Source organism: Dromaius novaehollandiae, chromosome Z (genome assembly GCF_036370855.1).
Source record: "Dromaius novaehollandiae isolate bDroNov1 chromosome Z, bDroNov1.hap1, whole genome shotgun sequence".
NCBI classification, from domain to species: Eukaryota; Metazoa; Chordata; class Aves; order Casuariiformes; family Dromaiidae; genus Dromaius; species Dromaius novaehollandiae.
This window is the reverse complement of record NC_088132.1, coordinates 55,927,068-55,944,139: the sequence shown is the minus strand read 5'-3', so window position 1 is coordinate 55,944,139 and position 17,072 is coordinate 55,927,068. Positions and strand designations below refer to the sequence as shown.

General features: G+C 37.4%; 1 protein-coding gene across 3 annotated transcripts in view; it reads right to left on the bottom strand.

Annotated features, from left to right (window-relative positions):
• LOC112988729 (transcription factor TFIIIB component B'' homolog) overlaps positions 1-17,072 on the bottom strand; it is a 51,653-nt gene that overhangs the window by 10,753 nt on the left and 23,828 nt on the right. For 2 of the 3 annotated variants that reach the window (XM_064502277.1, XM_064502278.1), the window contains exons 20-35: positions 16,191-16,404; positions 15,468-15,655; positions 14,685-14,901; positions 13,099-13,214; positions 12,168-12,387; positions 11,440-11,624; positions 9,993-10,209; positions 8,548-8,753; positions 7,098-7,491; positions 5,649-5,765; positions 5,326-5,362; positions 4,288-4,371; positions 3,373-3,604; positions 2,490-2,647; positions 1,932-2,073; positions 1,295-1,481 (exon numbers count right to left, since the gene is read on the bottom strand). In XM_064502277.1, coding sequence (XP_064358347.1) covers positions 1,295-1,481; positions 1,932-2,073; positions 2,490-2,647; positions 3,373-3,604; positions 4,288-4,371; positions 5,326-5,362; positions 5,649-5,765; positions 7,098-7,491; positions 8,548-8,753; positions 9,993-10,209; positions 11,440-11,624; positions 12,168-12,387; positions 13,099-13,214; positions 14,685-14,901; positions 15,468-15,655; positions 16,191-16,404 — 2,914 coding nt within the window. The remainder of the gene's footprint in view (positions 1-1,294; positions 1,482-1,931; positions 2,074-2,489; positions 2,648-3,372; positions 3,605-4,287; positions 4,372-5,325; positions 5,363-5,648; positions 5,766-7,097; positions 7,492-8,547; positions 8,754-9,992; positions 10,210-11,439; positions 11,625-12,167; positions 12,388-13,098; positions 13,215-14,684; positions 14,902-15,467; positions 15,656-16,190; positions 16,405-17,072) is intronic. The other variant, XM_064502279.1, reaches the window with a different exon arrangement.

The window sequence follows — 17,072 nt, the reverse complement described above, 5'->3', positions numbered from 1 at the left end:
ATCATTTATATGCAGCTCATTGTCTCTATTGATGGTTTGTTGGAGAGAAAAACAAAAGAAAAACAAAAAAAAAACCCTATGCTTCCTACAGTACAGCTCTGACAGAGCTGACTCACACAGTAAATTGCTCAGTAGCACTAAGAACATGAATTCCCCCAACTATTACAAAAACCACTGAGTGCCAGAAGAAGAACTCCAAGCTCTACAACTCATCTATCCATTCTCTTTCATGGCACATAACATTGCTAAACAAAAAAAAAAAAAGCACCAAACAAAAAACCCACTCCACTGAAAGTTGCCTCCCCTCACACTGACTGCCAGTCCTGTCTCCAGCCAATTCATTCTTGTACCTTGTTTTAAGCTGAGATTAGCCTTGACACATCAACAGATTGCACTGGCGAAAACAAGCTACCACCCATTAGCTGTCCCATGATAACTGTACAGACACTGACCTCAGGCAACACTAGAAAACCTGAGGGAAAAATCAACCTCTCTCTCATGAAGAAACAAGATACTTCTCATTTATACTAGAGCAGGGATACACAAACCACTGCAGAGCAATGGATGGAAATGGAAATACAATTATTACCATGGACAAACAAGGTATTTCAAAACTCAACTAAGAATTTTAACCTAAGTGGGAAAGAGCACAGTAAAAGTGAGGAGGAATAAATAGCCACAAGTAAAAGTTAAGAGTTTAAGATTCTTCCATGCCCAAAATGCCATTTTCAGACTAGAATATATTCAACAGCTAAATCCCAAATACTTAAAAAGAAAAAAATTTATCCTCTAGAGGGATATTTTGTTATATGCTAACCAATTTTAATATGAAAATTAAAATCTAGTTTTGCCAAGGTTTGTTTTAAAGAAAGCAAAGTTTGTTTTAAGCAAAGCAAAAGAAGTTGACTATGAAAATGCAAAGACAGCAGTGACATTTTAACCAAACAAATATAACTGTACCAGGTCAAACCAAATAAATAAATGAGTAACTTCTTCCATCAAAACTCTTTAAAAAAAATCCTTCAAAATTTTGTTAGCATATATCACTTATAGCTCTGAAATGCTATAAATCGAGGCTTGAGAAGATGGGGTTCACTCAAATGATTGAGAAGATGGGGTTCACACAAATGATTAAGTTTAACTATGCCTATACAAAAAATAGACGTTTCATTCACCAGCTGAAGTACCAGGTCTGTAAAATGGGTGAGTGAATACATTTGCACTGAGAGCCTCTTCCTATACAGAGTTTCAGAAACTGGGCACCTCTAGACTGTAGTAAAATTAAGTTCTTTACCTGAGTCATGTTCAATGTATATAGACTGTGCTCAGCAGGACTAGGATTTTGCTCAGGAAGTCCATTCACAGGACTTTGGTTTGGATAAAGCTCTTGTCCCACTTCAGAAGCCTCAGGTTTTGGTGATGCAGTTACAGTTTTTAGTTCCCCTGAAGTTCCACAAGCATTTCTCATCTCTTTTTCTGTTCTGAAAGATATATATAGTTAATTTGAAACTAACTAAGCACATCATCCTGTGACATGGAATAAATCCTGTATAAGTATTTATTTAATATTAAGCTTACATAGTCACAGAGAATAAGTTTTTGAAGAGGTGCTCTGTTTCTCTTTGACTACATCCTTAACATGTCCTATCAGATGCTGTTTTACAAGACAGAATTAAGTATCAAGGTGATTACTAAGAACTGAAACAGCAAACAAGTTAACATTTTACTTCCAAAACCTGTATGACAACATGCAAGACAGTTTAAAACCTTAAAAACAGAACAGTCTATACTGTAAATCTGCATGCATTAACACATGCCATTGCTGTAGGCATATAGTTTCCATAAGAGGCATATACTACCCAAGCACTTCAGCTGCCTATTTTAAGAAACCTCAGGAATACATTCAATGTAAATTGATGATTTCTTCCTACCTCTCTGTTCTGTCTACTTGCTTGACAAGTTCTGTACTTCCAGTTGCAAAATCATGAAGATCCAAAGAATCATCCACAGCTGGTCTGACCTGTTCTAGTTCTACCTTCTGCATTTCTGCAGTACCACTCAGAACTGTGGCCTCTAAAGATTTTAAAACAAGTATATATAAGAATATATACAATATACATATTTACAAAATGTGTGTATGTATGAAACGGAGATATATATGGAAGAGAAAGACATTAATGAAAGGAAAAAGGTATACTGTATTGTACTATTTCTGTCATGGCCATCCCAGTAACTTAAGGGCTTTCCAGGTAATTTAAGACCTGCACAGAAAAGTCTCTGTGAAGATTTTATTTAATTTTATACTGAAAGGTACATTTATATATAAAGCTATACCATAAATGGATACCCTGCTGTTACAATGGTGATGCATCACCTGTAAACACGAACAGAAAGTGGAGATTGATTTTAATTTAGTTTTATTTCAGAAACAAATGTGAATTTATCACCACAAACCATTTTTAAAACCTTAGGATATGGGACAGGCTTACCACTTTGAACTTGCTCTAGTTCTTCCACAAGTACATTTCTATTAACAGGCTTCTGAATAATGTTCTTATTTGACCTCACTTCTCCAAAGTCTGGCTCAGGCTTCAGGAGTCTACCTCTTGTCAGTCCTGTACTGTTCACCACAGGCACAGAGCTATCACTGCAGGTAAAAAGGAAAATACCATCAATATAATTCTTGATTCTGACAGTTAGCAGTGCGATGAAACTAGTATTTTCAGCAAAGATCACCGCACAGAGAACAGATGGGAGATGTGGAACAGAGGCAGTAAATTCTGGTTAACAATACGATAACAGAACCACAAAACTCAGAGCAAAAGATCTTTGATTATACTTTTTCAGAGGGGTATAATCTGATAGTTTGTTCAAGCAGTGAACCTGAATTTTCTGAAAAGGTGTTCCATCAAGCTCTTTCAAAATTTACTAGTTTTGTTTAAAAAACTAAAAAAAAAAACTAAAAAAAAAAAAACCACAAGAGAATATGACAGCAACTCAACCGGTTCTTTGACATCTGTTTAATCAGAGCCCATGGCAGAAGTGACATTTAAGTAATTTGCCTGGGCCTGATCAGTTGTTTAGTACTTTCAGAAAATGGGCTTGGTAAAATAACAGTAATCCATATGAACTAAGTTCTAACAGTCCCCTCCCCCCCCCGCCAAATTCCCCCAAATTGCATGTCAACATCTCATAAAAGTGGTAAGGAAAATTCAAGAAGGCTTTTCCAGATTACATAGCAAATTACACAAGCTGAGAAACGTTCACTAAAGCAAGATGCCTGAAATTCAAGAAACATGCCAGAAAGAACCTGTTAAAGGTAAGCAGTGTCAGAGAAGCTCCCTCTCAAAGTAATTAAGGTAGTAATTTAACCTGGTTTCTGTAGCATTTTTCTCAAAATATTCTTCACCACCTGTTCCTGTGCCAGTGCTTTGCTGCTCTAGATTAACGTTCTTTCCATCCTCAGAAGGGAACAGTTCCTTGTTAGAAGTAGGTGAAGAGAGTAAATACTGACAAGAAATTACACTTTGTTCTGAATAAGCATGGGTCACAAGGTTATTGGCCATGTGTAAATCATCTTGAGCAGGTAACAACTGTGTCCGTCCTGTTTAGAACAATAAACAAGATAGAAAAACGTAATTAAAAAAACTCAGGTTTTGTAACTGCATAGAGCTGTTTACAGATGATCAAACTTCATTTGATAAAATCTGCTTTCTCCAGAGATGCAAATTTCAATCCCAGGTAAATGCAGTCTTATGGTCACAGTTTTTGGTAGTAAGGAGGCAGAGATTAATATTTACCCATGAAAGCCAATTCTAAATTCCAATTAAAACAGCCAGTCAAAAACTAGACTAAAAACTGGTCAATTCAGATTACAGCTCATTGGAGGAGGCGGGGGGGAGAACCAACAAAAAGTTATTTTTCAGGATAAAGACCAGAAAATACCACTGACGATTATGGACATTTAAGCTTGGTTCTTCTCTTTTGTCTGATTTATGGGACCAACACCAACTAATTCAAACATGTCCTTTCCTAAAAGAGCTCCCAGAAACATCTTTGTAGCGAAGCGCTGCAGCTGGCAGTATCCAAAACAGTGCCTCATTTTTCCCATCCAGGCAGCATTGCCTAGTCTGTCTATTACAACTCAGCAGGACTAAATGTAGAAGAAACTCTCAATCTCCTGTTGTGCAGTAGCGAGTAGAAGAAGCTTTGCAGCCACTGTTCCATTCCTCCTTATGCAAACCCATGAAGCACAAGGAAGGCTTTGTCCCGTAAGTCAGATCATACCTTCAGTGTTTATTTTTAACTGGAACGTTGGATCACCCATTGCAAGTAAAGTCATGGCAGCTTCCGTGCTTCCATCATTAATTCCTACAAAGTCATTCATACACAAATTAAAAAAATCACAAGTATATTTACCATTAAATTCACTTATCCACATTCAAAAAGCATTTGACATCATCGGTACAGTGAAGTACATGTTTTTAAATTGTTGCCTTTCATGGATCAAGATACTTGTAGACAGACAGCAAATCTCATTCACTAAATCCAAACTACTGTAGAAACATTAAGCAGCGTCATTATTCCCATTAACAAAAAAGAAAGAGAAAAACAGTTTAATCAAAGACATCCCTATCTGTAGTGCTGATAGAGTTATCTCCTTCCACCTATCACTCATTAATGGGTCATATAAAACAAAACATTTCCATCTTCCAAACCTAATGTAATGAAATAAATGAACAGGAAAAATGAGGTTTCCTCTCCCTCAATTTCAACTGCTTTTTAGCAAAACTGAGAACACATTTAAATTTCAAAATGAAAGCTATTCTAAAAATTCATACATCAGTCAGGGTTTGTAACCCGTCTCATACAAAAAGAATATTTGCTTCTGGAAGACTATGATCACTCTTTTACCTCTCACGCATGCTATCTTACCAGTTTAAGACATTATAGTCAGAGACCATAGAGATGGCAATGACAAAGCTATGAAACTACCCATTCTTTGTACCGTTCAGTCACACATCAAGTGACTGATGTGAGCACTTGCAAAGTTTCCTCTTCTCACACAGCTAACCATGTGAAACTGATACAAGGGACATTGAAAAGGTACATTTCGACTCTGAGGAACAGCCTTGCAGTGCTTGGTCTACCAAACTGACAGAACAATAAGGAAGAAATAGTTTAAGCCTCCTCCAAAACACAAACACATCCCAAATCTCATGAGCCTGGCTGTGTTAAGATGAACGTCCAAACTTCTACCAAGAATACCTACATGTTGATAATAAGTCAATGAGCAAGACATGAACAAGATTACTCCATATCTACCTTTGTCCTCCTCTGGATTTTCAGGAATGTTTGCTTCCTTAAACAAAAACAACAACAAAAAATCAAAGTTCTATATAAAATGGATCTGCAATTTTAACACAATGTTACCAGTAAATTCTCTGCCCAAAGGCTACTCTGGCTTTGAAATGGTGTGTTACAGGTTAACAATTTTATTTATATGGTTTTCCCGTATCTGTGTCCCTTATATCTGTGGGGGACATTAAGAATCTGTTAAGCTATACTATTATAAGCAGGCATCATAAACTCACATTGGCCATGTAGTTTTGTATCTGCTATGAAGCCAGAAAAAGAGACATTCTTACAGCTGGTGAGGTGTTCACATTTTCCTCCCTCTGCATCACTGGCTGGACAGATGCATGAGACAGACTTTCAACATCAGTAACCACCTGCACATCTGGGACACTTGCAGATATTTCCAGCTGTAAAAATAATTTAATGAAAACAAAAATTAAAAAGTATTTCAGTGCATCAGCCCCAAAAGAAAATCTGATGAATACAAGTTTTAGAGTCCATGTACACTCAGCAGATCTTGAACATTTAATGGGATCCCTCCCCAAAATTAAGTCCTATAGTACATACCATGTGATTTGAGAAGGAAGGAGTTATATAAACTGGAGGTATAGCAGGTAGTACTGTAATTGGAAGCAGACAACCATAAGACCTTATTTCTAGTTGCTTACTATTCTACCAAACGAAACTTTTTGGCTGATATCTTTCATGCTGGTTATTTAACACAAAAATATTTTGTCTGCTTTCTCCCTTTTTCTGCTTTTTAAGTCTTCAGGAAAAAAGCAGTTCAGTCTTCCAAACTAAGTTTAGGGAAAATACACGTGTGTGCACGCGCGCACACACATGTACACACACACACACACACACAGAGCCTACATCATGTATGTATGTAGCAAAGTTTTATCTGTACATATCTGTACACAGTGATTTTTTATATGTATGTGTATATACATATATACATATCTGTGTATATGTAAAGAAATTTATATACATGTACACACATAGAGAAAGCATATATATATATATACACACACACACACGCATATATAGTATGTATGTATGCAGTGAAACTTTTATAGACAGCTTTGCCCGTCTTCTTTTCCTCTTTAACACTATCTTTCCATTGAGAACTTCAGTCAATCCACATTTCAGAAACTCAAGGACCTGACATTTGACAGAAAGGTTGCACTACTGCCAGTGATATTCTTATAAAAAAAAAAAAAAACCTGCTCAATTTGGGTAGTTTTCAAAGGCTTGCATTTTCACAGGTACTTTGCACTGACCTGCTTAAGTCTGACATTTGAGTTCTCAGGTATCTAATCACATCCCTTGCCCTGATGGCTCCTGTGTGTTAAACCAAGTAATTTGATCATCATCCTCACACTTACTATATTCCAAATCTTCAAGATGAAGGGAATCAGCAGAGCTCTCCCTGCAACAACTTTTCCCCTTGTTATTGTTCTAGAGTTTCCCTTGGTGCTTTGACTGAGCTTTCAATTCTCTTGCTCTTTTATCTAGAGCTAATTGTTCTTTTAGTCACTTGCACACAACATATAATGCTACATAAGGCTGTAAGGCAGTTAAAGTTTCTTGATTGGGAAGTAAAGAATGCAGTTAAAGTTTCTTGATTGGGAAGTGGGAGGGAGAAGAACACACACATCCCCCTCCCTCATTTCCTAACATTCAAATGTAAAGTTGAAGTGCTCCATTTGCCCCATCTCGGGCCTCAAGAAACATCATACCTCCTCCATGGTTTCCTCTATCTGAACAGGAACAGGTTTTGGAGATCGAAGACCTACAGGAACAAACACGGGAGCTTTGTTTACTTCCTCTGGTGCAAAACATTGATCTTCATCATCTGGCTCAAAATCATCAGCCTCATCCTCATCCTCATCCTCCTCTTGCGAAGCCCGGAGAGTCACCAAGGTTGTCTTTGAACTTCTGTGCTCTTTCCCAGATTTCCTTCTACGAGCAGATTTCAGACTTTTGCCTTTAGTAATACTCAGTTTAATTTTTTGTCTTTGATTCCCCTTTTCATTGCGATCAGGCTCACATTCAGAGGCAGAAGAAGAAGCAGTTCTTAGCTCCAAGACCCGTTTTGAGGCTATCCGTTTTGATGATCTTCTAGACTGCCTTCTGAAGTACAGAACAAAAACAATGAAATGTAAGACATTCCAAAAGAGGAACACCACAAATCAATATAAACTCACTGAAGAGAAAAGATCACTATGACCAGCCATGTGATCTAGTTGCCTTCTAACAAAAGTTACTTTTTGAGAAAAATGTATCCAGACTCTGTATCATTAGAAATCGTAATTATTTCATGTACCTACAAAGTACTGATTGCACATGTGTATTAAACAGTTTGAGTGTCGAAATGTCACACAGTGCAACTTACAGGACGCAGAACTCCTTGATCGGAAAAGGTGGATTAATTCTCATTTTGAGGGACTTGGAAGTTGCATGCTTTTTATATCAGGGGAACAGGTCCAGTTATCTTTTAGTAAAACTACACTAGGAACCCCAAACTGTGAGACTTCAGCTGATCCGATTTACACCTAGAAATGAGGATCGTTAACCAATAACTACTTGTCTGCTCATGTTTCTCAAACAGCAATCTCTTCAAGAATCAGTTGGTTACCATTTCCCTCCTCAAAGTTGGGAGCATGAACACTGGATGCCGAAAGTAATTCCTCATACGCCCCCACCCCCTCAAAAAAAAAAAAAAAAAAAAAGAAAAAGACCAGCATCCTTGGAAGATGGGAGTGAAGAATACATAGCAGCAGAGGCATCCAGCATAGAGTTTTCATTTAGGACATTACCACAATGTCTTTGTCCCCAGGGTGAGTACTTGCAGGGCCTTGCCTTTAAAATCAGAACTCTTACAGTGGCACAGTACTAGCAATGTGGGCCCAGGAGCTAAGACTGGTATGATACAGAGTGAGAACAGAAAGTAGAAGCAGGAACTTTGGGATGAGTTGGCGAGAGTGCTGGCTGTGTTTGCTTGATGAGAGTACAGACAGGGTAGAAGGCATGGGGATTGCTACGCGCACCTGGAACATGAGAGACACAAGGACTGACATCCTGTATGTGCTTAAACACAGTTTTAGAACTATGTCTGATAATTAAATTTTAAAAAAACAAAACAAAACCAAATCAGTTGAGCTTGAAAGTCAGAATTAGTTGTTTTACCTTGTGAGATCACCTGACATTTTCTCCTGAGAAGCAGAAGGCTGAAAATCTTCTTCTTGACTCTCACTCTCTGATGAAATCTCTGGAGACTGGAATTTACTTTCTTGCCTGATTCTTTTACAGGATGTTTCTTCAGAGTCTGTAAAACGATGTTTTCTTGTAGCCTCTGAGAAGGATGCAGCTTCCACTAAGTTAGTAGAGTTTTGCTGAACAGATGAAACAGTTATTACCATGTTAAGTGCCAAACATATTTTTTAACTGGTTTTAGTGACAAAGCAATTTAAAGAACAAAGTTTGAGGTTCTTGAACACATGCCCAATTGTCACCTCTCCTGCTAGCTTAAGACTCCTCCTACACACACACCTTTTTCTTTAAATTTCAGTCTCTGTAGTAAAAATGCCATTTCATGGCACCTGTGTTCCCAGTGCTGCTAATTAACAGACCAGGTCTTCGCTCAACTTATCATGAGTAGTAGCCCTTCAGCAGCTGGAAAGAGGAACTATCTTCTGTTTTCTAAAGCTACCTATTAGCTTAGAGGACAATTTGAGAGAAGGGAAGAGTTATTTGTTTTCTGCCCTAGGAACAAGTCAGAAAGAAATAGCTACCCTGATTTAGAGAACAGGGTTTGAACATTATTCAAACACAAATAGAAAGGTTTGTCAGAACATAGGCAGCATTCTATTAAGCAGGATTGTGTCACAAGTCATCTTCTCCCGCAGGAGCTGTAGTGTCAAAATTTTGCTCACTTGCAGTGTTTGCTTTGATAAAGTTCCTACAGAGCTATTCTCACAAAACAGTTGCTTGGGATGGATTTAGAACTCTCATTTGAGCACACTACGCAATTCTGTTCAAAATGTGTAATTTTTTAAAACACATCAGTAAGTGCAGTTCTATCAACCATGGGCACTTGGCAAACATGATACATTAATTGAATATTTCTAGCGATCCATTTAGAATATAAGAAACAACTTGATTCAGATGCCATAACTATAGACAGAAAGAAGCAGTCTGGGTCAGCTCAGGTCTGCCGAAAGAATTTAAGAAGAAGGTCTGAACAAGCTATTCAGGTATATATCAATAACTGTAAGCATACTTATACAGATTTTACATAGTATTTGGTATTAGATAGCTGCCTTAATTTTCATTGTTCAGTGCACAGCAGACATTAAATTTGTTGGTAACAGGGTTAGCATGTATTTATGCTAATGAAGATTTCTGGCCACATAAATTATAAAACTTAGAAAGACAGTACATATTAAATAGTCTCACAGTTTTGGGATTTTGAGTATTTTTATTCAACATCATTCCCAATAGTGAAGTAAAAAAAGAAAAGAATCACTTCAACTATTCACATCCATATACTGGGTTTCTTCACCATGACTTCCAAGAAGTTAAGCACAAGAATTAAAGTATAAATTGGCCCAAACTAAACATTCAGCACTTACCATTGATACATCTGTTCTTTCTGACATCAAACACTCTTCTGCATTTCTAATTTCAGTGTCATCTTCATTTCTGTTTCTACTTTCTTCAGAATGATCTCTCTTTCTAGTAACTCTCATTAGGTTTGACCTTGGCTTCCAGAGGGGGTCCCTCACTTGATGCAAAGGTTTTGTATCATTTGATTTACTTTTTTCTCCAGAACTTAATTTATCACCAGACCTACAAAATATTAAGATTTTAAATTTTAGTGCTCAGGCACTATTAAATAGACTGTACAACCCTGGCTCACAAATAAATATTTTGTATATCCACCCAGAAATTGACCTAAGTGTTCTGGTTTTGGGGTTTTTTTTTTTTTTTTTGGGGGGGGGGGGTGTTAACTTATTTATTAAACTCCACTCACTAGGGGAAGAAAGAGAGCAATGCAAAAAGGAGATAATTTGCTTTTCTTCAGTAATGGACCTTTCAGTTTGCTTTTGGACAAGCAGGTAAAACAACATAAAGTCAGCAACTGCTGAAAGTTTCAGATATGCCACCATGGGCCCCAAAAATTAGTGAAGGTGCTTCCATGGCTGCTTAATCCCAATGCTCAAGGTACTACTGTTTTTAAACAGGATGAAATTCTCACATCCCACATTCATATCACAGTAAGATCATTGAAATCTTGGGCTATGAAATTCAAGACTGAGGAAAATCCCCTATCACAGAAGCCAGGAAGACTCAGTAAGGTAAGGCTCTTTTCTTATTAACCCTAGCACAAAGACTCTGGGATATGACTGTAACACAAGTCACAAAAGAGATCCCAAGCAGAGATTCAGAGACAGAAAGGAACAAAAAGAGAATTTTAGAGAACAGTAAAATAATTTGATCCTTGGCTGCTCCATATTAGTTAGGATTATGCATAAGGTAGTTTATAACACAGCCCAGAACAGTTACAAGTGAATGGCACAATCTGCCTCATATTACACATACATAAAAAGCATACCCTCCACCAAATCACTGCATAAGCTTCTGCTGGAAAGGAAAAGTGAGAAGACTGGGAATACATTTAAGACAACAAGCTCACTGAGAACCGCTGTAGGTAAAGTAACAAAGTGAGCTTGTCCTGCTTTCAAGGGTCCACATCCATAGTCTGCTGGACCTTAGGAGTGTGTTAATGAAAAATTCAAACAGCTGAACTATGACTGCTTGCTCCTACTGTCCTACTCCCACCTGCAAAATATCCTCTTCCAATGTGGAAAACGGTCTTGAGGAATTCTGTGATTCCATTAAAAATACACTTAAAATTATGTAAGGATGCCACCTAGTGACCATCATGGCAGGTATCACATACAACTGATAAAGCTCAGCCTACACTTCACAAAGCAAGAGCTATATGAAAATAACTGGATAAATACATAAAGGGTTTTTTTTAAGAGCTTTTTTTAGTTTGTCAACAGGGAACTTTACCTCTCTGTGGTATCCTGAATGCTTTCTACAGCCTCTGTAGACGGACACTCTTTTTGCTCTCTCTTGCGAGAGAGTGGTGATTTTTCAGGGGAACAGAGTATTTCTGACTTCATACTTCTTGTATTTGTCTCTGGACTGTCATTCTTAGCTGAATTCCCCACAGACAGCAATACTTCCATGTCATCCTTAAATTCAGGGAAAAAGACAATATTAGCACAAAATATATCAGATGTAAAATAAAGCATTGCAAGTTACAATCTAGATATTAATTTGAAACAAAACTTTGCTCAAAAATCTCCTAGTAGTTTAGGGCACCTATCATTGTTCCCTTCTCCTTTAGGAAGGGCATCCATATATTCCTTTGTGACCAACCACCAGTGGGTTCAGAAGAAACCCAGCAACAGAAATATGCCATGCCCATAACTATTAATTATCATGTACATGGCTAAAATTTTAAAGTTTAAGTGAAGAACAGGATAAGTCTTTAGATTTAACAAAAAAACATAGACACAAGTAGTGTGTCATTAACACAGAATTTTAAAGGACCTCATATTAGGATGCAAGTATCCAGTGGTGGCCGACAAGCCTAATTTCCATAACAATAATTCTCACTAGTCGAAAATTAATTTATGGGTTGAAAGCAGCTTATTTAGACACTTCATAACAGCAGCTGGTGCAGAGATAAGTATCAATAAGCACAGTCAGAAAGGTCTGGACAAAATTCTCACTTTTGAGGAAAGAGGTTCCTCAGACTCTTCTACTACAGGGAGACTCTCTCCTTTTTCTGCTTCTTCTTCAACTGGAGCAGCAAGTTTTTGCACCACTGGAGATTCTTTTTTGCTACATGCTCTTCCTAGGTTTGGTCTAGCCCTCTGAAATCGATTCCTTAAGAGTTGTGCTGGTTTGAGGGCAACCAGCTTGCCTTCTGGGGAAATGGATTTTTCAGCACTAGTGTATTTAAAACAAAACAAAAGTCACTTGACTTCAGTTGGGGGTGGGGAAGAAAACATTTCCACATACATTAAATTTTGAATCAACAAGATGATACAAGAATACAAGATGATTAGAAACTCCGATATACCATATGTTTCGGTTTTTTTTAAAAAAAACAATAAAATAGCCTTTAGAACATACATATTTCTGTTTTTGACATTTACAGTTAAGATTTGACAAGGAATAAGGAAAATTCATTGTCAAAACATTTTTGACAGCAAAAGGAAATTTGTGTTACTAATCATACCAACATCAAAGAACCTGCAACTTAATATATGTTTAAAATCTTATTTTAACACAAGCAATAGTAAAGTAGAAGACCAGACTGGGACCAATAAAAGACAGAACTCTGGCACTTTGCAAAATTTATGAGCATTACATGCATGATCACTGTATATGGAAATACAAATCCAATAAAAGAAAAGCTTGGTCAAAAAGAACTATGAGCTCAAACAGAGCAAGACTCTATCAGATAAACAATGACAAGTAAATTCAGCTAAAAATGTACTCTGAAAACTTGGCAAGAAGCTGCCAGAAGGCACTGAAACCTAAGCATTAGAGAAAGACAGGAAACAAGGAACAAAAGAATTGACATTTACAGAAGTGTCTAATTTATGCACTAGATGAAACATTTTAAAACATGATTTTCCTGGACTCTAACCTCACCTGCTCTGTTTACACAATGCATTTTCAGAAATATGGGGCACTTGAGGCTCCTCTTGCTGTGCCTGTTCCTCATCACTCAACACATCAGCTTGACGCAATGTAACTTCATTTTCACCCTTTAATATGCAACAAAATATAAGCATTATGCCTTATAGCATAAAAAACGAGAATCAAGCAAATTTTTAAAACAAAAATGTGTTTTATTAAAAAGGCAAGCATAAACTCCAGATCTCAGTGTTAATCTCCCCAATGTGAACAAAGAGAATCATGCTGTTTTATTGAGAGTCACCTGCCCGAGCACATAAATCAATTAAAAGGCATGCAGGAACATAAGTTCTTTCAGTCCTGGGCAGCCTAGAGTTAGCCTCTTCGCCACTACCACAGGCACTGAAGCATTATGGATAACAGTTGTCTATTTATCACTCAATCAACTCTGTGTTACATGGAGCACTAGGGAAACAATGCACTGAGGCCTTTGAAAAGGCTTTGGAAAACCTTTGAAATTTGGACACTTTAGAGCACAGCACAGGCACACCCTAGCTGTCACAAAATAACCTCAGACTCAGAAAGGTTTATTAGTTTTACTTCTGTATTTGCCACACCGGTTCCACGCAGACACCACTCACACACGCTCCTCAGCACTCCAGGTCCAAGATGGCTTTATTATTACAGAGCAGCATCAGACCACTGTACTCTGCAGTGGCTCTACACATTTGTACTGCACAGAGCAGACGCACGTGCACAGGCCACAGGTCTAGAAGAGACAAAGCTGAACCATAAGCAACTAACTCAGCTGGGCATGAGCGGTGCCCTGGGGCACTGAGTGCATCTGCAGTACGCCTCTCCTGCTCCTCTCTGGGAGCACAGCACACAAGTACTCAAAGCTAGCTGTACACAGGTTCAAGAACAAAAGCAGCTGTACCTACTCCACAAATGAGTCAGTCATAAAAAGTTTAAGCTACATTTGAGATCTCAGTCAACTCTGCACATAACCAATTCATGCCTGCACCCATGGCATCATTCATCTGCAACCCAAAAATGGTTACAGAGAGTTTAATACTACTGCAATGGCTCTCAAGGATTTTTATACCTATTACAGTGCCTAGTAAAGTGTCTGTGGGACATAAAATGTAGGTAAATATCCTCTACTTTACACAGGTAAATTCAGTCAATGCCAGACTCTGCAATGGTGAAGCCAGTCAAAGCTTAATTCTTACATAAAAATAGCTCTTCCTGCCTTCTCTTGATACTTTATGCTGGATTCCTCAACACAGACTTGATTCATCCAAACAGGAAAGATAAAATGAACAAAAAGCTCTTTTTTTACTGCTATATATAAAATGCACTTTTCTTCTAGAATTTCTGAAATGTGCATAATGCTTTTCTACCATGCAATCCAACCAAAATCACATCCCCACTTTCCAGAAAATACGAGTAATACAGGTTGTAGACTTCATTTCATATCTGCATTATCTCAACATACCAGGGTTTTGGAGGGGGGTTGTTCTAATGCAACTTCATGAAACAGAACATGCAACTTGAAAGCATTTTTCTGGAGACGAAAAATGTATTCTTATTAGACTTACGACAACAGACACAGCATTGGCCAATTCATCTTTTTGCAATACCAGCTGCTCTGCTTGAGGTTTTTCATCCGACTTATTTTTTTCTGTTTGTAATTCCTTCCTTCCCACAGTCCTTCTTAAGTTTGGCTTGTGCCTCTGGAATCGGCCCCTCCCTAACTGTACAGGTTGAAGAGAAGTTGGTTTGCTTTCTTCTTGGGTAGTATTTTTGCTGTCAAGCCTACGTCAGACAGAAAAAAAAAATCTGAAACTTAACACAAAAGCTGGCCATTAAAAACCACAGGCCAGTTATATTTACCTATAAAACACATCTCTGAATTTTTAAAAGAAACAGGTAAACAAAGTTCTTCCAAGTTTAACCTATACACAGAAATCTTTGTTACATCAAGAAATGTAAAGCACCAGTCTAACGACTTCAACAATATAATTAACTAACTCCCTGGAGGCATTACCTTATTGTCCGCTTATTAATATAAAGCCAAAGTAATTTTCACATGGTTTCTCTGAAAAGCAAACTAACATTCTGCTTAAACTAAACGCATCTAGTGTTTCAGAGGACGAAGCCGATTCTGACAAAATACCAGCTGTAAAAATGAATGCTCATTCATTTGACGCATAGCATAGAAATAACTGGAATTTTAGTATAACCGATGCTGAAACTGTGAGAACTGACATTTCATTAGGTATTTTTATTAGATTTTCTTTGCCAGTTAGAAATCCATTGGCACAATGATTTCCTTTTAACATGTCTTCATTGTTACAGTCAAGAAACTGAAGTGGCTTTACCTTGCATCAGTAGCTGACATTTCTTCTTGGTTATCTACAGGTGGACAAGACTCAAGTTCACCATCTTCTGATCTTGAAAGCATCTCTGGGGACTGACAACTTGGCCTTCCAGAAGCTTCTTGAGAGCCATGAGAGTTTTCCTTTCCCAAGGGTTCTAATGACTGCAGGACTTCATATTTTTCTGTTTTCTAAAAAAGTAAAAACACATGAACAAGAAAAAGTCATGACGCTAATTCAAACTGAAAAGGGCATGTTATGATGTTCATGAAGTTCAGTATTAATCACTATAAGGTATTTCCTGCAGAAGAATTCCAGTTAACTGCTTACTAGTAACTTCTCAGGCTTTCCAAGAAAAACACACACTTATTTCTTTTAAACTAAACTGCTTGATATCCAGACTTCTTGTTTGCCGTCTTTTATTAGTACTTTTCTTTCTTCACTGTCATCTCTACAAGCCCACCTCAGGTCAGAAAGACATTTGGATACATAACAAAATATACAATAGATGTAAGCTATTATTCCTCACATACAGTTAGGTGGAAGGTAGGGGAGTTTCTATTCAGAAAACTTCAGCTCTTGAAAAAATTTTGCTTCAAGAAAGATTAACTTGTGTTTTCAAAAACAAAAAACAAACAAAAAAACAAACAAAAAAAACATCAGCGTTCCCTTCAGCTCCACAAACCCCAAGGCTCAGCTAGAACTAAAGGGGAAAAAGCGCCTTACATCTACATCGAGAAGGGTGCTACATTCATCGTCACACTGCGTCAAACTTTCTTCCTTATTGGTATCAGTCTGTGATACACCTTTATTTACATCTAGCACATCCTTTGTAACAGTTATCTTTCCTAAATTTGGCTTTGGTCTCTGGAATCGATTTCTCAATAACCGAGCTGATGAAACAATGGTTTTCTCATCTTGGTTCTGAGGACCAGATTTCCTACAAAACAAAAAAATAAAAGCACAATCAAAGGCAGAGACAACAGTGGCTCTCCAGGTCATACATGATATACTTGTATGTGATCCTCGCCAATACAGGAGTCAAGTATAAATATTCTTAGCTTTCTTAGAGCAATAGCCAAAGTAACTGACATGGAAAAAAGATCAAATAAGGTCATATCAAACACTTCAACAATCAAAAACCTGTGCATCTCATAAATGGTCGAAGACAAGTACAAAATGAACTTCAGAACAACTACAACTTCCAGTCACAACAAATGTTTCACAGATTTTCCTCTCTGTCTAATCACATCTAGAACTACACAGTAGATTTACAATCCAGGTCTTTAAAAGGACAGCTTAACGGGAAACCAAAACCCTACAACTCAGGGATTTACATAAGCACATGGGGTATATTTTTAGGACTAACATGGGAGAAGGTAAATACAGGAACTGAGCATCAGAAAAAAGGTATTTATTTAAAAACTGCATTCAATATTATATGCCAACAGCAGATAAATTTAGTACTTTCACAGGTGTTTTTTATTCTAGTATTGTCTCAATTAAAAATAAGTTGTATATCTATGATGAGTTTGTATCTATAACAGTTTTAATTGCTGGAGTTGAATGTAAAATACCTAGAGATATTAATTTTTTTTAAATCATCTC